Source organism: Pleurodeles waltl, chromosome 1_2 (genome assembly GCF_031143425.1).
Source record: "Pleurodeles waltl isolate 20211129_DDA chromosome 1_2, aPleWal1.hap1.20221129, whole genome shotgun sequence".
NCBI lineage: Eukaryota > Metazoa > Chordata > Amphibia > Caudata > Salamandridae > Pleurodeles > Pleurodeles waltl.
The window spans coordinates 663,428,220-663,449,716 of NC_090437.1; the positions used below are offsets into that span (position 1 = coordinate 663,428,220).

At 48.7% G+C, this 21,497-nt stretch overlaps 1 protein-coding gene across 1 annotated transcript in view; it reads right to left on the minus strand.

Moving 5' to 3' along the window:
- The window catches only part of ABCE1 (ATP binding cassette subfamily E member 1), a 222,238-nt gene that overhangs the window by 91,122 nt on the left and 109,619 nt on the right, over window positions 1-21,497 (minus strand). The window contains exon 14 of the mRNA XM_069242598.1: window positions 3,480-3,590. Coding sequence (XP_069098699.1) covers window positions 3,480-3,590 — 111 coding nt within the window. The remainder of the gene's footprint in view (window positions 1-3,479; window positions 3,591-21,497) is intronic.

The following is a 21,497-nucleotide window of genomic DNA, read 5'->3' on the forward strand; positions in this document are numbered from 1 at the left end:
GGCATGTGAAAATATTGAGAGTATGGAGAATAATGTAGAAAGAAATTATACACAAAGATTCAAATATGACACATATTGGATTAATTTGGATCCGGAAAATGAAGAGAACTATAGAACAGATGTAGTAGAAGTTGTGTCACAAAATGTGTGTAGGAAGTTGGCTCTGTATGTGCTATTTCAAAGTAAGGAATAGCATGCACAGAGTCCAAGGGTTTCCCTTAGAGGTAAAATAGTGGTAAAAATAGATAATACTAATGCTCTATTTTGTGGTAGTGTGGTCGAGCAGTAGGCTTATCCAAGGAGTAGTGTTAAGCATTTGTTGTACATACACATAGACAATAAATGAGGTACACACACTCAGAGACAAATCCAGCCAATAGGTTTTTGTATAGAAAAATATCTTTTCTTAGTTTATTTTAAGAACCACAGGTTAAAATTCTACATGTAATATCTCATTCGAAAGGTATTGCAGGTAAGTACTTTAGGAACTTTAAAGCATAAAAATTGCATGTATACTTTACAAGTTATTGACAAATAGCTGTTTTAAAAGTGGACACAGTGCAATTTTCACAGTTCCTAGGGGAGGTAAGTATTTGTTAGTTTTACCAGGTAAGTAAGACACTTACAGGGTTCAGTTCTTGGTCCAAGGTAGCCCACCGGTGGGGGTTCAGAGCAACCCCAAAGTTACCACACCAGCAGCTCAGGGCCGGTCAGGTGCAGAGTTCAAAGTGGTGCCCAAAACACATAGGCTAGAATGGAGAGAAGGGGGTGCCCCGGTTCCGGTCTGCTTGCAGGTAAGTACCCGCGTCTTCGGAGGGCAGACCAGGGGGGTTTTGTAGGGCACCGGGGGGGGGGACACAAGCCCACACAGAAATTTCACCCTCAGCGGCGCGGGGGCGGCCGGGTGCAGTGTAGAAACAAGCGTCGGGTTCGCAATGTTAGTCTATGAGAGATCTCGGGATCTCTTCAGCGCTGCAGGCAGGCAAGGGGGGGGTTCCTCGGGGAAACCTCCACTTGATCAAGGGAGAGGGACTCCTGGGGGTCACTCCTCCAGTGAAAGTCCGGTCCTTCAGGTCCTGGGGGCTGCGGGTGCAGGGTCTCTCCCAGGTGTCGGGACTTTGGATTCAAAGAGTCGCGGTCAGATGAAGCCTCGGGATTCCCTCTGCAGGCGGCGATGGGGGCTCAGGGGGGACAGGTTTTTGTACTCACAGTCTTAGAGTAGTCCTGGGGTCCCTCCTGAGGTGTTGGATCGCCACCAGCCGAGTCGGGGTCGCCGGGTGCAGTGTTGCAAGTCTCACGCTTCTTGCGGGGAGCTTGCAGGGATCTTTAAAGCTGCTGGAAACAAAGTTGCAGCTTTTCTTGGAGCAGGTCCGCTGTCCTCGGGAGTTTCTTGTCTTTTCGAAGCAGGGGCAGTCCTCAGAGGATGTCGAGGTCGCTGGTCCCTTTGGAAGGCGTCGCTGGAGCAGGATCTTTGGAAGGCAGGAGACAGGCCGGTGAGTTTCTGGAGCCAAGGCAGTTGTCGTCTTCTGGTCTTCCGCTGCAGGGGTTTTCAGCTAGGCAGTCCTTCTTCTTGTAGTTGCAGGAATCTAATTTTCTAGGGTTCAGGGTAGCCCTTAAATACTAAATTTAAGGGCGTGTTTAGGTCTGGGGGGTTAGTAGCCAATGGCTACTAGCCCTGAGGGTGGGTACACCCTCTTTGTGCCCCCTCCCAAGGGGAGGGGGTCACATTCCTAACCCTATTGGGGGAATCCTCCATCTGCAAGATGGAGGATTTCTAAAAGTTAGAGTCACCTCAGCTCAGGACACCTTAGGGGCTGTCCTGACTGGTCAGTGACTCCTCCTTGTTTTTCTCATTATCTTCTCCGGCCTTGCCGCCAAAAGTGGGGCCTGGCCGGAGGGGGCGGGCAACTCCACTAGCTGGAGTGTCCTGCTGGGTTGGCACAAAGGAGGTGAGCCTTTGAGGCTCACCGCCAGGTGTGACAATTCCTGCCTGGGGGAGGCGTTAGCATCTCCACCCAGTGCAGGCTTTGTTACTGGCCTCAGAGTGACAAAGGCACTCTCCCAAGGGGCCAGCAACATGTCTCGGTTTGTGGCAGGCTGCTAAAACTAGTCAGCCTACACAGATAGTCGGTTAAGTTTCAGGGGGCACCTCTAAGGTGCCCTCTGGGGTGTATTTTACAATAAAATGTACACTGGCATCAGTGTGCATTTATTGTGCTGAGAAGTTTGATACCAAACTTCCCAGTTTTCAGTGTAGCCATTATGGTGCTGTGGAGTTCGTGTTTGACAGACTCCCAGACCATATACTCTTATGGCTACCCTGCACTTACAATGTCTAAGGTTTTGTTTAGACACTGTAGGGGTACCATGCTCATGCACTGGTACCCTCACCTATGGTATAGTGCACCCTGCCTTAGGGCTGTAAGGCCTGCTAGAGGGGTGTCTTACCTATACTGCATAGGCAGTGAGAGGCTGGCATGGCACCCTGAGGGGAGTGCCATGTCGACTTACTCGTTTTGTCCTCACTAGCACACACAAGCTGGCAAGCAGAGTGTCTGTGCTGAGTGAGAGGTCTCCAGGGTGGCATAAGACATGCTGCAGCCCTTAGAGACCTTCCTTGGCATCAGGGCCCTTGGTACTAGAAGTACCAGTTACAAGGGACTTATCTGGATGCCAGGGTCTGCCAATTGTGGATACAAAAGTACAGGTTAGGGAAAGAACACTGGTGCTGGGGCCTGGTTAGCAGGCCTCAGCACACTTTCAATTGTAAACATAGCATCAGCAAAGGCAAAAAGTCAGGGGGCAACCATGCCAAGGAGGCATTTCCTTACAATGTGGAAGAAAGGTCTGTTAATTTTGGTGATAGTTGTGATGCAAGCAGTAATAAGAAGAATGACAATGTAAAAACGATGGGTGACAAAAGGAGCAAATTTGGAAGAATGTTGAAAAAAACAAAAAGGCTGGAAAACGTTCTATGTGAATGATAGGTTAATGCGTTTATGTTAAATTTTTTTTTCTTAGTTGTTACGATGGGAGGAAGTGGGGTTGTTGAAGTAATTGTAATAGAGTGTATTGTTAGAATTGTTTATATAGATTATATTGTTTTTTTTAATGGTAGAAAAGGGGATGTGTAGTGAATAGCATCTAATGGAATGTAGTAGCAATGTGGAAACTAGGATGTAGTGATGTGGGGGATGAGAAGGGTGGAGGAGAATGTTAGGATTCATTTTTCTAGAGGTGCATAAAGGCAGTTACAGCTCTGTATATATATCCTGTACAAATAAAGAAGGAATTAAGTAATTTGATCGTTGTGAGGACTTACTACAAGTCACAAGGAATCCTGTGACTCAAAACATTTCTTTGAAAAATAGATGACAACATCCGATCCTACCATTAGATGACCAGAGTATGCACATCATGTGAATCTACACAATTAGAATAAGAGCACAAATGTAATCTTGGTAAAGCAGATTGTTTACCTCTTGGTCAATGATGTTCTCTATCTGCATAGGTTTCATGACATCAGTTACAAATTGTGGATGGGTGTAAGCATCTCGGATCTTCTCATGTAGTAGCTGACGTACACTTCCCTGTTAAAAGTAGAATGCAGATGCAGTTACTTTTTAAACCAAGTAATAAATGCACACATATACAACACCAATGGGAACATTTTACTGTCACCTTTCGTTACTCTCAGAAACAAAAGCAATGGATACCACTGACAGTTAAACCTGCAACTTTAATGTTAACATTTGCAAAAATGCTACTTTATTATCAGAGGTATCCTTTGAGTCCAACTTTTATGGTTAAATTCCACGAAGTGAAAGGTTATCTACTTGTATTATCAGTCCTGCATCATCCATATCTTCATTAAATTAAAAAAACAGACTGGATTTGTATTCAAAGTAAGTAATTTTTCCAAAACTATTTTGCACATTTGCAATCAGACAATTGTAATACAATTTGTCTTAATATGCAACTTTTCTACTTAACTTGTGCTTTAAAAATAGAAAACACTAGGAGAAATCCTGGAGTATTTTACATTGTTTCTAATGGAGGTTTCACCAATTTGTAAAGTACGTAATTTAAGTACGAAATGGTCATCTCACTGATACACTTTTTTGAGACCTCTAAACACACTCAGTGAAGAGACGTTATGAAAAGGATATTCCCTATGAGTTGTAAGCTGTTCTGTAAAACATTCACTCAGGAAAATTATAAGCCAAGCCTGAGACTGCTCTCATATGGAATGAGAGAGGACAGTTATTCCATTAGTACTAGCCAGTGAAAAAACATTTGCACCTACTGGGATCAATGAGAGCCTCCATTAAGTTCACATTTATGGATCAAATCTATTTATTGGTAGTTTTGGATACAAATAACATCTTACACAGCGATGCGCCTACAACCACTCGGGCCAGCGGCGTTTCACATCCGATATCAACAAGCCCCAGGCAGAGGCTCCAATTAAAGGGCTATACAGCCTGAGCTAAGGTAAGCTCTTCCCTCCCACCCAACGAGCCCAAACTTGCACAGGACCCAGCTAGTGCTGAAGCCCCATCTGGAAGTAAAGAAACAAAAAATGGCACAAACAATCATAACAAAAGACATCACGAACCCCTCACAGCGATGTTTCACCCCGTGCCCGAGCCCACCCCCCCCAGCCCAGGCCTCACCTGTCCAGCACCTTCCGGGCCCTCCTTCCAGCTCCCCTCTAGTCGTCTCCCAGTAACCTCAATACCCTCAGATAGACAGGGCATGTGAGCTCGTTAAATTCAGCAGACAGAATCTGAATGAAAGGTTTCCATAGCTCAGCTAATACACGCGCTCGCTGGTCAGCCACTGTAAGGAAATGCCTCCTTGGCATGGTTACCCCCTGCCTTTTTGCCTTTGCTGATGCCAAGTTATGATTTGAAAGTGTGCTGAGGCCTGCTAACCAGGCCCCAGCACCAGTGTTCTTTCCCTAACCTGTACCTTTGTTTCCACAATTGGCACACCCTGGCATCCAGGTAAGTCCCTTGTAACTGGTACCAAGGGCGCTGATGCCAGGGAAGGTTTCTAAGGGCTGCAGCATGTCTTATGCCACCCTAGGGACCCCTCACTCAGCACAGACACACTGCTTGTCAGCTTGTGTGTGCTGGTGGGGAGAAAATGACTAAGTCGACATGGCACTCCCCTCAGGGTGCCATGCCAACCTCACACTGCCTATGGCATAGGTAAGTCACCCCTCTAGCAGGCCTTACAGCCCTAAAGCAGGGTGCACTATACCATAGGTGAGGGCATAGGTGCATGAGCACTATGCCCCTACAGTGCCTAAGCAAAACCTTAGACATTGTAAGTGCAGGGTAGCCATAAGAGTATATGGTCTGGGAGTCTGTCATACACGAACTCCACAGTACCATAATGGCTACACTGAAAACTGGGAAGTTTGGTGTAAAGAAATGGCTCCCTGTTGCAGTTACCCCCCACTTTTTGCCTGATACTGATGCTGACTTGACTGAGAAGTGTGCTGGGACCCTGCTAACCAGTCCCCAGCACCAGTGTTCTTTCACCTAAAAGGTACCATTGTCTCCACAATTGGCACAACCCTGGCACCCAGGTAAGTCCCTTGTAACTGGTACCACTGGTACCAAGGGCCCTGATGCCAGGGAAGGTTTCTAAGGGCTGAAGCATGTCTTATGCCACCCTAGGGATCCTTCACTCAGCACAGACACTGCTTGCCAGCTTGTGTGTGCTGGTGGGGAGAAAATAACTAAGTCGACATGGCACTCCCCTCAGGGTGCCATGCCAACCACACACTGCCTGCGGCATAGGTAAGTCACCCCTCTAGCAGGCCTTACAGCCCTAAGGCAGGGTGCACTATACCACAGGTGAGGGCATAGGTGCATGAGCACTATGCCCCTACAGTGTCTAAGCAAAACCTTAGACATTGTAAGTGCAGGGTAGCCATAAGAATATATGGTCTGGGAGTCTGTCAAAAACGAACTCCACAGCTCCATAATGGCTACACTGAATACTGGGAAGTTTAGTATCAAACTTCTCAGAATAATAAACCCACACTGATGCCAGTGTTGGATTTATTAAAACATGCACACAGAGGGCATCTTAGAGATGCCCCCTGTATTTTACCCAATTGTTCAGTGCAGGACTGACTGGTCTCTGCCAGCCTGCTGCTGAGAGACGAGTTTCTGACCCCATGCGGTGAGAGCCTTTGTGCTCTCTGAGGACAGAAACAAAGCCTGCTCTGGGTGGAGGTGCTTCGCACCTCTCCCTTGCAGGAACTGTAACACCTAGCAGTGAGCTTCAAAGGCTCAAGCTTCGTGTTACAATGCCCCAGGGCACTCCAGCTAGTGGAGATGCCCGCCCCCTGGACCCAGCCCCCACTTTTGGCGGCAAGTCCAGGAGAGATAATGAGAAAAACAAGGAGGAGTCACTGGCCAGTCAGGACAACCCCTAAGGTGTCCTGAGCTGAGGTGACTGACTTTTAGAAATCCTCCATCTTGCAGAAGGAGGATTCCCCCAATAGGGATAGGAATGTGACCCCCTCCCCTTGGGAGGAGGCACAAAGAGGGTGTACCCACCCTCAGGGCTAGTAGCCATTGGCTACTAACCCCCCAGACCTAAACACGCCCTTAAATTTAGTATTTAAGGGCTCCCCTGAACCTAGAGATTAGATTCCTGCAACAACAATAAGAAGGACTGCCTAGCTGAAAACCCCTGCAGAGGAAGACCAGAAGACAACAACTGCCTTGGCTCCAGAAACTCACCGGCCTGTCTCCTGCCTTCCAAAGAACTCTGCTCCAGCGACGCCTTCCAAAGGGACCAGCGACCTCTGAATCCTCTGAGGACTGCCCTGCTTCGACGACGACAAGAAACTCCCGAGGACAGCGGACCTGCTCCAAAAAGACTGCAACTTTATCCAAAGGAGCAGCTTTAAAGAACCCTGCAATCTCCCCGCAAGAAGCGTGAGACTTGCAACACTGCACCCGGCGACCCCGACTCGGCTGGTGGAGGACCAACACCTCAGGGAGGACCCCGGACTACTCTACGACTGTGAGTACCAAAACCTGTCCCCCCTGAGCCCCCACAGCGCCGCCTGCAGAGGGAATCCCGAGGCTTCCCCTGACCGCGACTCTCTGAAACCTAAGTCCCGACGCCTGGAAAAGACCCTGCACCCGCAGCCCCCAGGACCTGAAGGACCGGACTTTCACTGGAGAAGTGACCCCCAGGAGTCCCTCTCCCTTACCCAAGTGGAGGTTTCCCCGAGGAAGCCCCCCCTTGCCTGCCTGCAGCGCTAAAGAGATCCCTTGATCTCTCATTGACTTCCATTGCGAACCCAACGCTTGTTCTAACACTGCACCCGGCCGCCCCCGCGCCGCTGAGGGTGAAATTTCTGTGTGGGCTTGTGTCCCCCCCGGTGCCCTACAAAACCCCCCTGGTCTGCCCTCCGAAGACGCGGGTACTTACCTGCTGGCAGACTGGAACCGGGGCACCCCCTTCTCTCCATTGAAGCCTATTCGTTTTGGGCACCACTTTGAACTCTGCACCTGACCGGCCCTGAGCTGCTGGTGTGGTAACTTTGGGGTTGCTCTGAACCCCCAACGGTGGGCTACCTTGGACCAAGAACTGAACCCTGTAAGTGTCTTACTTACCTGGTAAAACTAACAAAAACTTACCTCCCCCAGGAACTGTGAAAATTGCACTGTGTCCACTTTTAAAACAGCTATCTGTGAATAACTTGAAAAGTATACATGCAATTGAAATGATTCAAAGTTCCTAATATACTTACCTGCAATACCTTTCAAACAAGATATTACATGTTAAATTTGAACCTGTGGTTCTTAAAATAAACTAAGAAAAGATATTTTTCTATACAAAACCTATTGGCTGGATTTGTCTCGGAGTGTGTGTACCTCATTTATTGTCTATGTGTATGTGCAACAAATGCTTAACACTACTCCTTGGATAAACCTACTGCTCGACCACACTACCACAAAATAGAGCATTAGTATTATCTCTTTTTACCACTATTTTACCTCTAAGGGAAACCCTTGGACTCTGTGCATGCTATTCCTTACTTTGAAATAGCACATACAGAGCCAACTTCCTACATTGGTGGATCAGCGGTGGGGTACAAGACTTTGCATTTGATGGACTACTCAGCCAATACCTGATCACACGACAAATTCCAAAATTGTCATTAGAAATTGATTTTTGCAATTTGAAAAGTTTTCTAAATTCTTTAAAGTCCTGCTAGGGCCTTGTGTTAGTCCCTGTTAGCATTTCTTTTAGAGTTTAAAAGTTTGTAAAAGTTTGAATTAGATTCTAGAACCAGTTTTAGTTTCTTAAAAAGTATTCCAACTTTTAGAAGCACAATGTCTAGTACAGATGTGAATGTGGTGGAACTCGACACCACACCTTACCTCCATCTTAAGATGAGGGAGCTAAGGTCACTCTGTAAAATAAAGAAAATAACCATGGGCCCCAGACCTTCCAAACTACAGCTCCACGAGCTGTTGGCAGAGTTTGAAAAGGCCAACCCCTCTGAGGATGGCAACACAGAGGATGAAGATAGTGACTTGGAGGGTGATTCCCCCCCACCAGTCCTATCTAGGGAGAACAGGGCTTCTCAAGCCCGGACTCCACAAATAATAGTCAGAGGTGCTGGTTCCCTCACAGGAGGGACCAACAACTCTGAAATCACTGAGGATAACTCCAGTGAAGAGGACATCCAGTTAGCCAGGATGGCCAAAAGATTGGCTTTGGAAAGACAGATCCTAGCCATAGAAAGGGAAAGACAAGAGATGGGCCTAGGACCCATCAATGGTGGCAGCAACATAACTAGGGTCAGAGATTCTCCTGACATGTTGAAAATCCCTAAAGGGATTGTAACTAAATATGAAGATGGTGATGACATCACCAAATGGTTCACAGCTTTTGAGAGGGCTTGTGAAACCAGAAAAGTGAACAAATCTCACTGGGGTGCTCTCCTTTGGGAAATGTTCACTGGAAAGTGTAGGGATAGACTCCTCACACTCTCTAAAAAAGATGCAGAATCTTATGACCTCATGAAGGGTACCCTGATTGAGGGCTTTGGATTCTCCACTGAGGAGTATAGGATTAGATTCAGGGGGGCTCAAAAATCCTCGAGCCAGACCTGGGTTGACTTTGTAGACTACTCAGTAAAAACACTAGATGGTTGGATTCAAGGAAATGGTGTAAATGATTATGATGGGCTGTACAATTTATTTGTGAAAGAACACCTATTAAGTAATTGTTTCAATGATAAACTGCATCAGCATCTGGTGGACCTAGGACCAATTTCTCCCCAAGAATTGGGAAAGAAGGCGGACCATTGGGTCAAGACTAGGGTGTCCAAAACTTCCACAGGGGGTGACCAAAAGAAAGGGGTCACAAAACCTCCCCAGGGGAAGGGTGGTGAGACAGCCAAAAATAAAAATAGTAAAGAGTCTTCTACAGGCCCCCAAAAACCTGCACAGGAGGGTGGGCCCAGAGCCTCTTCACAAAACAATCCTGGGTACAAGGGTAAAAACTTTGATCCCAAAAAGGCCTGGTGTCGAAACTGTAGTCAGTCTGGACACCAAACTGGAGACAAGGCCTGTCCCAAGAAAGATACCACTTCTAACTCCCATCCAGCTAAAACTGGAATGGCCAGTCTCCAAGTGGGATCAACAGTGTGCCCAGAGCAAATCAGGTGTCACACTGAAGCTACATTAGTCTCTGAGGGTGGGGTGGATTTAGCCACACTGGCTGCCTGGCCCCCTAACATGCAAAAATACAGGCAGCAGCTCTTAATTAATGGGACAAGTGTAGAGGGCCTGAGGGATACAGGTGCCAGTGTCACCATGGTGACAGAGAAACTGGTTTCCCCTGGCCAATACCTGACTGGACAAACCTATCCAGTCACCAATGCTGACAATCAGACTAAAGTACATCCCATGGCAATGGTAACTTTAGAGTGGGGAGGGGTCAATGGCCTGAAACAGGTGGTGGTCTCCTCAAATATCCCAGTAGACTGTTTGCTTGGAAATGACCTGGAGTCCTCAGCATGGGCTGAGGTAGAACTGAAAACCCATGCAGCCATGCTGGGTATCCCTGAACTGGTGTGTGTCAAGACTAGGGCACAGTGCAAGGCACAGGGTGAAAAAGTAGAGCTGGAGTCTGGAAAAATGGCCCAGCCTACCAAGAGAAAAGGAAAGTCAGCTGGGAAACCAGCTGCAACACAACACCAAAAAGAGAACCTCTCTTCTCAGGAAGAAGTTCTGCCCTCTGAGGGAACTGAGCCTATGGAGCTGGAACCTTATCAGGTTGAGCTCTTGGGCCCAGGGGGACCCTCAAGGGAAGAGTTGTGTAAGGGACAAGAAACCTGTCCCTCTCTTGAAGGCCTTAGGCAGCAAGCTGCTGAAGAGTCCAAAGGCAAGAAAAATGGAACACATAGGGTCTATTGGGAAGATGGACTCCTGTACACTGAGGCAAGAGATCCCAAACCTGGTGCCACTAGGAGAGTGGTAGTGCCTCAGGGTTTCAGAGAGTTTATTCTGACCTTAGCCCATGATATTCCCCTTGCTGGGCATTTGGGACAAACCAAGACGTGGGAGAGGTTAGTCAACCACTTCTACTGGCCCAATATGTCCCAGAAGGTTAAGGAGTTTTGCCTCTCCTGCCCCACCTGTCAAGCCAGTGGTAAGACAGGTGGGCATCCAAAGGCCCCCCTCATTCCACTTCCAGTGGTGGGGGTCCCCTTTGAAAGAGTGGGTGTGGACATAGTTGGTCCACTAGAACCTCCCACAGCCTCAGGAAATATGTACATCCTAGTAGTAGTGGATCATGCTACTAGGTGTCCTGAAGCTATTCCCCTTAGGTCGACTACTGCCCCTGCAGTAGCCAAGGCCCTCATTGGTATCTTTACCAGAGTGGGTTTCCCTAAGGAGGTGGTGTCTGACAGAGGTACCAACTTCATGTCAGCATACCTAAAACACATGTGGAATGAGTGTGGAGTGACTTACAAATTCACTACACCATATCATCCACAAACTAATGGCCTTGTTGAGAGATTCAACAAGACATTAAAGGGCATGATCATGGGGCTCCCAGAAAAACTCAAAAGGAGATGGGATGTTGTAGGAAGTTGGCTCTGTATGTGCTATTTCAAAGTAAGGAATAGCATGCACAGAGTCCAAGGGTTCCCCTTAGAGGTAAAATAGTGGTAAAAATAGATAATACTAATGCTCTATTTTGTGGTAGTGTGGTCGAGCAGTAGGCTTATCCAAGGAGTAGTGTTAAGCATTTGTTGTACATACACATAGACAATAAATGAGGTACACACACTCAGAGACAAATCCAGCCAATAGGTTTTTATATAGAAAAATATCTTTTCTTAGTTTATTTTAAGAACCACAGGTTCAAATTCTACATGTAATATCTCATTCGAAAGGTATTGCAGGTAAGTACTTTAGGAACTTCAAATCATCAAAATTGCATGTATACTTTTCAAGTTATTCACAAATAGCTGTTTTAAAAGTGGACACTTAGTGCAATTTTCACAGTTCCTAGGGGAGGTAAGTATTTGTTAGGTTAATCAGGTAAGCAAGACACTTACAGGGCTTAGTTCTTGGTCCAAGGTAGCCCACCGTTGGGGGTTCAGAGCAACCCCAAAGTCACCACACCAGCAGCTCAGGGCCGGTCAGGTGCAGAGTTCAAAGTGGTGCCCAAAACACATAGGCTAGAATGGAGAGAAGGGGGGTGCCCCGGTTCCGGTCTGCTTGCAGGTAAGTACCCGCGTCTTCGGAGGGCAGACCAGGGGGGTTTTGTAGGGCACCGGGGGGGACACAAGCCCACACAGAAATTTCACCCTCAGCAGCGCGGGGGCGGCCGGGTGCAGTGTAGAAACAAGCGTCGGGTTTGTAATGGAAGTCAATGGGAGATCTAGGGATCTCTTCAGCGCTGCAGGCAGGCAAGGGGGGGGTTCCTCGGGGAAACCTCCACTTGGGCAAGGGAGAGGGACTCCTGGGGGTCACTTCTCCAGTGAAAGTCCGGTCCTTCAGGTCCTGGGGGCTGCGGGTGCAGGGTCTCTCCCAGGCGTCGGGACTTAGGATTCAAAGAGTCGCGGTCAGGGGAAGCCTCGGGATTCCCTCTGCAGGCGGCGCTGTGGGGGCTCAGGGGGGACAGGTCTTGGTACTCACAGTCTTAGAGTAGTCCTGGGGTCCCTCCTGAGGTGTTGGATCGCCACCAGCCGAGTCGGGGTCGCCGGGTGCAGTGTTGCAAGTCTCACGCTTCTTGCGGGGAGCTTGCAGGGTTCTTTAAAGCTGCTGGAAACAAAGTTGCAGCTTTTCTTGGAGCAGGTCCGCTGTCATCGGGAGTTTCTTGTCTTTTCGAAGCAGGGGCAGTCCTCAGAGGATGTCGAGGTCGCTGGTCCCTTTGGAAGGCGTCGCTGGAGCAGGATCTTTGGAAGGCAGGAGACAGGCCGGTGAGTTTCTGGAGCCAAGGCAGTTGTCGTCTTCTGGTCTTCCTCTGCAGGGGTTTTCAGCTAGGCAGTCCTTCTTCTTGTAGTTGCAGGAATCTAATTTTCTAGGGTTCAGGGTAGCCCTTAAATACTAAATTTAAGGGCGTGTTTAGGTCTGGGGGGTTAGTAGCCAATGGCTACTAGCCCTGAGGGTGGGTACACCCTCTTTGTGCCTCCTCCCAAGGGGAGGGGGTCACAATCCTAACCCTATTGGGGGAATCCTCCATCTGCAAGATGGAGGATTTCTAAAAGTTAGAGTCACCTCAGCTCAGGACACCTTAGGGGCTGTCCTGACTGGCCAGTGACTCCTCCTTGTTTTTCTCATTATCTTCTCCGGCCTTGCCGCCAAAAGTGGGGGCCTGGCCGGAGGGGGCGGGCAACTCCACTAGCTGGAGTGTCCTGCTGGGTTGGCACAAAGGGGGGGAGCCTTTGAGGCTCACCGCCAGGTGTGACAATTCCTGCCTGGGGGAGGTGTTGGCATCTCCACCCAGTGCAGGCTTTGTTACTGGCCTCAGAGTGACAAAGGCACTCTCCCCATGGGGCCAGCAACATGTCTCGGTTTGTGGCAGGCTGCTAGAACTAGTCAGCCTACACAGACAGTCGGTTAAGTTTCAGGGGGCACCTCTAAGGTGCCCTCTGTGGTGTATTTTACAATAAAATGTACACTGGCATCAGTGTGCATTTATTGTGCTGAGAAGTTTGATACCAAACTTCCCAGTTTTCAGTGTAGCCATTATGGTGCTGTGGAGTTCGTGTTTGACAAACTCCCAGACCATATACTCTTATGGCTACCCTGCACTTACAATGTCTAAGGTTTTGTTTAGACACTGTAGGGGTACCATGCTCATGCACTGGTACCCTCACCTATGGTATAGTGCACCCTGCCTTAGGGCTGTAAGGCCTGCTAGAGGGGTGTCTTACCTATACTGCATAGGCAGTGAGAGGCTGGCATGGCACCCTGAGGGGAGTGCCATGTCGACTTACTCGTTTTGTCCTCACTAGCACCCACAAGCTGGCAAGCAGTGTGTCTGTGCTGAGTGAGAGGTCTCCAGGGTGGCATAAGACATGCTGCAGCCCTTAGAGACCTTCCTTGGCATCAGGGCCCTTGGTACTAGAAGTACCAGTTACAAGGGACTTATCTGGATGCCAGGGTCTGCCAATTGTGGATACAAAAGTACAGGTTAGGGAAAGAACACTGGTGCTGGGGCCTGGTTAGCAGGCCTCAGCACACTTTCAATTGTAAACATAGCATCAGCAAAGGCAAAAAGTCAGGGGGCAACCATGCCAAGGAGGCATTTCCTTACACAACCCCCCCCCAAACGAAAGAGGATGAGACTAACCTTTCCCAAGAGAGTCTTCATTTTCTAAGTGGAAGAACCTGGAAAGGCCACCTGCATTGGCATGGGCAGTCCCAGGTCTGTGTTCCACTATAAAGTCCATTCCCTGTAGGGAGATGGACCACCTCAACAGTTTAGGATTTTCACCTTTCATTTGCATCAGCCATTTGAGAGGTCTGTGGTCAGTTTGAACTAGGAAGTGAGTCCCAAAGAGGTATGGTCTCAGCTTCTTCAGGGACCAAACCACAGCAAAGGCCTCCCTCTCAATGGCACTCCAACGCTGCTCCCTGGGGAGTAACCTCCTGCTAATGAAAGCAACAGGCTGGTCAAGGCCATCATCATTTGTTTGGGACAAAACTGCCCCTATCCCATGTTCAGAGGCATCTGTCTGCACAATGAACTGCTTAGAATAATCTGGAGCTTTTAGAACTGGTGCTGAGCACATTGCTTGTTTCAGGGTGTCAAAGGCCTGTTGGCATTCCACAGTCCAGTTCACTTTCTTGGGCATTTTCTTGGAGGTGAGTTCAGTGAGGGCTGTCACAATGGATCCATATCCCTTCACAAACCTCCTGTAGTACCCAGTCAAGCCAAGGAATGCCCTGACTTGAGTCTGGGTTTTTGGAGCTACCCAGTCCAGAATAGTCTGGATCTTGGGTTGGAGTGGCTGAACTTGGCCTCCACCTACAAGGTGGCCCAAGTAAACCACAGTTCCCTGCCCTATCTGGCATTTGGATGCCTTGATAGAGAGGCCTGCAGATTGCAGAGCCTTCAAAACCTTCCTCAGGTGGACCAGGTGATCCTGCCAGGTGGAGCTAAAGACAGCAATATCATCAAGATAAGCTGTGCTAAAGGACTCCAAGCCAGCAAGGACTTGATTCACCAACCTTTGGAAGGTGGCAGGGGCATTCTTTAAACCAAAGGGCATAACAGTAAACTGATTATGCCCATCAGGTGTGGAGAATGCTGTCTTTTCTTTTGCTCCAGGTGCCATTTTTATTTGCCAGTACCCTGCTGTCAAGTCAAAGGTACTTAGAAATTTGGCAGCACCTAATTTATCAATGAGCTCATCAGCTCTTGGAATTGGATGGGCATCTGTCTTGGTGACAGAATTGAGCCCTCTGTAGTCCACACAAAACCTCATCTCTTTCTTTCCATCTTTGGTGTGAGGTTTGGGGACTAAGACCACTGGGCTAGCCCAGGGGCTGTCAGAGCGCTCAATCACTCCCAATTCCAGCATCTTGTGGACTTCCACCTTGATGCTTTCCTTAACATGGTCAGACTGTCTGAAGATTTTGTTCTTGACAGGCATGCTGTCTCCTGTGTCCACATCATGGGTACACAGGTGTGTCTGACCAGGGGTTAGGGAGAAAAGCTCAGGAAACTGTTGTAGGACTCTCCTACAATCAGCCTGCTGTTGGCCAGAGAGGGTGTCTGAGTAGATCACTCCATCTACTGTGCCATCTTTTGGGTCTGATGACAGAAGATCAGGGAGAGGTTCACTCTCTGCCTCCTGATCCTCATCTGTTACCATCAACAGATTGACATCAGCCCTGTCGTGGAAGAGCTTAAGGCGGTTTACATGGATCACCCTCTTGGGGCTCCTGCTTGTGCCCAGGTCCACCAGGTAGGTGACCTGACTCTTCCTTTCTAGTACTGGGTAAGGGCCACTCCATTTGTCCTGGAGTGCCCTGGGAGCCACAGGCTCCAGAACCCAGACTTTCTGCCCTGGTTGGAACTCAACCAGTGCAGCTTTTTGGTCATACCAAAACTTCTGGAGCTGTTGGCTGGCCTCAAGGTTTTTGGTTGCCTTTTCCATGTACTCTGCCATTCTAGAGCGAAGGCCAAGTACATAGTCCACTATGTCCTGTTTAGGCTCATGGAGAGGTCTCTCCCAGCCTTCTTTAACAAGGGCAAGTGGTCCCCTTACAGGATGACCAAACAGAAGTTCAAAGGGTGAGAATCCTACTCCCTTCTGTGGCACCTCTCTGTAAGCGAAAAGCAGACATGGCAAGAGGACATCCCATCTCCTTTTGAGCTTTTCTGGGAGCCCCATGATCATGCCTTTTAATGTCTTGTTGAATCTCTCAACCAAGCCATTAGTTTGTGGATGGTATGGTGTAGTGAATTTATAAGTCACTCCACACTCATTCCACATGTGCTTTAGGTATGCTGACATGAAGTTGGTACCTCTGTCAGACACCACCTCCTTAGGGAAACCCACTCTGGTAAAGATACCAATGAGGGCCTTGGCTACTGCAGGGGCAGTAGTCGACCTAAGGGGAATAGCTTCAGGATACCTGGTAGCATGATCCACTACTACCAGGATATACATATTTCCTGAGGCTGTGGGAGGTTCCAGTGGACCAACTATGTCCACACCCACTCTTTCAAAGGGAACCCCCACCACTGGAAGTGGAATGAGGGGGGCCTTTGGATGCCCACCTGTCTTACCACTGGCTTGACAGGTGGGGCAGGAGAGGCAAAACTCCTTAACCATGTTGGACATATTGGGCCAGTAGAAGTGGTTGACTAACCTCTCCCACGTCTTGGTTTGTCCCAAATGTCCAGCAAGGGGAATGTCATGGGCCAATGTTAGGATGAACTCTCTGAACAGCTGAGGCACTACCACTCTCCTAGTGGCACCAGGTTTGGGGTCTCTGGCCTCAGTGTACAGGAGTCCATCTTCCCAATAGACCCTATGCGTTCCATTTTTCTTGCCTTTGGACTCTTCAGCAGCTTGCTGCCTAAGGCCTTCAAGAGAGGGACAGGTTTCTTGTCCCTTACACAGCTCCTCCCTTGAGGGTCCCCCTGGGCCTAAGAGCTCAACCTGATAAGGTTCAAGCTCCAAAGGCTCAGTTCCCTCAGAGGGCAGAACTTCTTCCTGAGAAGAGAGGTTCCCTTTCTTTTGCTGTGTTGCAGTTGGTTTCCCAACTGACTTTCCTTTCCTCTTGGTAGGCTGGGCCATTCTTCCAGACTCCAGCTCTACTTGTTCACCCTGTGCCTTGCACTGTGCTCTGGTTTTCACACACACCAGTTCAGGGATACCCAGCATTGCTGCATGGGTTTTTAGTTCTACCTCAGCCCATGCTGAGGACTCCAGGTCATTTCCAAGCAGACAGTCCACTGGGATATTTGAGGAGACCACCACCTGTTTCAGGCCATTGACCCCTCCCCATTCTAAAGTAACCATTGCCATGGGATGTACTTTTCTCTGATTGTCAGCGTTGGTGACTGTGTAAGTTTTTCCAGTCAGGTATTGGCCAGGGGAAACCAGTTTCTCTGTCACCATGGTGACACTGGCACCTGTATCCCTCAGGCCCTCTATTCTAGTCCCATTAATCAAGAGTTGCTGTCTGTATTTTTGCATGTTAGGCGGCCAGACAGCTAGTGTGGCTAAATCCACCCCACCCTCAGAAACTAGAGTAGCTTCAGTGTGGACCCTGATTTGCTCTGGGCACACTGTTGATCCCACTTGGAGACTAGCCATACCAGTGTTACCTGGATGGGAGTTTGGAGTGGAACCTTTCTTGGGACAGGCCTTGTCTCCAGTTTGGTGTCCATGCTGTTTACAGCTATGACACCAGGCCTTTTTGGGATCAAAGTTTTTACCCTTGTACCCATTGTTTTGTGAAGAGGCTCTGGGCCCACCCTCCTGTGCAGGTTTTTGGGGGCCTGTAGAAGACTCTTTACTATTTTTAGTTTTGGTTGTCTCATCACCCTTCCCCTGGGGAGTCTTTGTGACCCCTTTCTTTTGGTCACCCCCTGTTGAAGTCTTGGACACCCTTGTCTTGACCCAATGGTCCGCCTTCTTTCCCAATTCTTGGGGAGAAATTGGTCCTAGGTCTACCAGATGCTGATGCAGTTTATCATTGAAACAATTACTTAACAGGTGTTCTTTCACAAATAAATTGTACAGTCCATCATAATTACTTACACCACTGCCTTGAATCCAACCATCTAGTGTTTTCACTGAGTAGTCTACAAAGTCAACCCAGGTCTGGCTCGAGGATTTTTGAGCCCCCCTGAATCTAATCCTATACTCCTCAGTGGAGAATCCAAAGCCCTCAATCAGGGTACCCTTCATGAGGTCATAAGATTCTGCATCTTGTCCAGAGAGTGTGAGGACTCTATCCCTACACTTTCCTGTGAACATTTCCCAAAGGAGAGCACCCCAGTGAGATCTGTTCACTTTTCTGGTTACACAAGCCCTCTCAAAAGCTGTGAACCATTTGGTGATGTCATCACCATCTTCATATTTAGTTACAATCCCTTTAGGGATTTTCAACATGTCAGGAGAATCTCTGACCCTATTTATGTTGCTGCCACCCATTGATGGGTCCTAGGCCCATCTCTTGTCTTTCCCTCTCTATGGCTAGGATCTGTCTTTCCAAAGCCAATCTTTTGGCCATCCTGGCTAACTGGATGTCCTCTTCACTGGGGTTATCCTCAGTGATTTCAGAGGTGTTGGTCTCTCCTGTGAGGGAACCAGCATCTCTGACTATTATTTTTGGAGTCAGGGTTTGAGGGACCCTGTTCTCCCTAGATAGGATTGGTAGGGGGGAATTGTCCTCCAAGTCACTATCCTCTTCCTCTGAGTTGCCACCCTCAGAGGGGTTGGCCTTTTCAAACTCTGCCAAAAGCTCCTGGAGCTGTATTTTGGTAGGTTTGGGGCCCATTGTTATTTTCTTTATCTTACAGAGTGACCTTAGCTCCCTCATCTTAAGATGGAGGTAAGGTGTGGTGTCGAGTTCCACCACAGTCACATCTGTGCTAGACATTTTGCTTCTAAAAGTTGGAATACTTTTTAAGAATCTACAACTGGTTCTAGAATCTAATTCAAACTTTTACAAACTTTTAAACTCTAAAAGAAATGCTAAACAGGATCTAACACAAGGCCCTAGCAGGTCTTTTAAGAATTTAGAAAACTTTTCAAATTGCAAAAAATCAATTTCTAATGACAATTTTGGAATTTGTCGTGTGATCAGGTATTGGCTGAGTAGTCCAGCAAATGCAAAGTCTTGTACCCCACCGCTGATCCACCAATGTAGGAAGTTGGCTCTGTATGTGCTATTTCAAAGTAAGGAATAGCATGCACAGAGTCCAAGGGTTCCCCTTAGAGGTAAAATAGTGGTAAAAATAGATAATACTAATGCTCTATTTTGTGGTAGTGTGGTCGAGCAGTAGGCTTATCCAAGGAGTAGTGTTAAGCATTTGTTGTACATACACATAGACAATAAATGAGGTACACACACTCAGAGACAAATCCAGCCAATAGGTTTTTATATAGAAAAATATCTTTTCTTAGTTTATTTTAAGAACCACAGGTTCAAATTCTACATGTAATATCTCATTCGAAAGGTATTGCAGGTAAGTACTTTAGGAACTTCAAATCATCAAAATTGCATGTATACTTTTCAAGTTATTCACAAATAGCTGTTTTAAAAGTGGACACAGTGCAATTTTCACAGTTCCTAGGGGAGGTAAGTATTTGTTAGGTTAATCAGGTAAGCAAGACACTTACAGGGCTTAGTTCTTGGTCCAAGGTAGCCCACCGTTGGGGGTTCAGAGCAACCCCAAAGTCACCACACCAGCAGCTCAGGGCCGGTCAGGTGCAGAGTTCAAAGTGGTGCCCAAAACACATAGGCTAGAATGGAGAGAAGGGGGGTGCCCCGGTTCCGGTCTGCTTGCAGGTAAGTACCCGCGTCTTCGGAGGGCAGACCAGGGGGGTTTTGTAGGGCACCGGGGGGGACACAAGCCCACACAGAAATTTCACCCTCAGCAGCGCGGGGGCGGCCGGGTGCAGTGTAGAAACAAGCGTCGGGTTTGTAATGGAAGTCAATGGGAGATCTAGGGATCTCTTCAGCGCTGCAGGCAGGCAAGGGGGGGGTTCCTCGGGGAAACCTCCACTTGGGCAAGGGAGAGGGACTCCTGGGGGTCACTTCTCCAGTGAAAGTCCGGTCCTTCAGGTCCTGGGGGCTGCAGGGTCTCTCCCAGGCGTCGGGACTTAGGATTCAAAGAGTCGCGGTCAGGGGAAGCCTCGGGATTCCCTCTGCAGGCGGCGCTGTGGGGGCTCAGGGGGGACAGGTCTTGGTACTCACAGTCTTAGAGTAGTCCTGGGGTCCCTCCTGAGGTGTTGGATCGCCACCAGCCGAGTCGGGGTCGCCGGGTGCAGTGTTGCAAGTCTCACGCTTCTTGCGGGGAGCTTGCAGGGTTCTTTAAAGCTGCTGGAACCAAAGTTGCAGCTTTTCTTGGAGCAGGTCCGCTGTCCTCGGGAGTTTCTTGTCTTTTCGAAGCAGGGGCAGTCCTCAGAGGATGTCGAGGTCGCTGGTCCCTTTGGAAGGCGTCGCTGGAGCAGGATCTTTGGAAGGCAGGAGACAGGCCGGTGAGTTTCTGGAGCCAAGGCAGTTGTCGTCTTCTGGTCTTCCTCTGCAGGGGTTTTCAGCTAGGCAGTCCTTCTTGTAGTTGCAGGAATCTAATTTTCTAGGGTTCAGGGTAGCCCTTAAATACTAAATTTAAGGGCGTGTTTAGGTCTGGGGGGTTAGTAGCCAATGGCTACTAGCCCTGAGGGTGGGTACACCCTCTTTGTGCCTCCTCCCAAGGGGAGGGGGTCACAATCCTAACCCTATTGGGGGAATCCTCCATCTGCAAGATGGAGGATTTCTACAAGTTAGTCACCTCAGCTCAGGACACCTTAGGGGCTGTCCTGACTGGCCAGTGACTCCTCCTTGTTTTTCTCATTATCTTCTCCGGCCTTGCCGCCAAAAGTGGGGGCCTGGCCGGAGGGGGCGGGCAACTCCACTAGCTGGAGTGTCCTGCTGGGTTGGCACAAAGGGGGGGAGCCTTTGAGGCTCACCGCCAGGTGTGACAATTCCTGCCTGGGGGAGGTGTTAGCATCTCCACCCAGTGCAGGCTTTGTTACTGGCCTCAGAGTGACAAAGGCACTCTCCCCATGGGGCCAGCAACATGTCTCCGTTTGTGGCGGGCTGCTAGAACTAGTCAGCCTACACAGACAGTCGGTTAAGTTTCAGGGGGCACCTCTAAGGTGCCCTCTGTGGTGTATTTTACAATAAAATGTACACTGGCATCAGTGTGCATTTATTGTGCTGAGAAGTTTGATACCAAACTTCCCAGTTTTCAGTGTAGCCATTATGGTGCTGTGGAGTTCGTGTTTGACAGACTCCCAGACCATATACTCTTATGGCTACCCTGCACTTACAATGTCTAAGGTTTTGTTTAGACACTGTAGGGGTACCATGCTCATGCACTGGTACCCTCACCTATGGTATAGTGCACCCTGCCTTAGGGCTGTAAGGCCTGCTAGAGGGGTGTCTTACCTATACTGCATAGGCAGTGAGAGGCTGGCATGGCACCCTGAGGGGAGTGCCATGTCGACTTACTCGTTTTGTCCTCACTAGCACCCACAAGCTGGCAAGCAGTGTGTCTGTGCTGAGTGAGAGGTCTCCAGGGTGGCATAAGACATGCTGCAGCCCTTAGAGACCTTCCTTGGCATCAGGGCCCTTGGTACTAGAAGTACCAGTTACAAGGGACTTATCTGGATGCCAGGGTCTGCCAATTGTGGATACAAAAGTACAGGTTAGGGAAAGAACACTGGTGCTGGGGCCTGGTTAGCAGGCCTC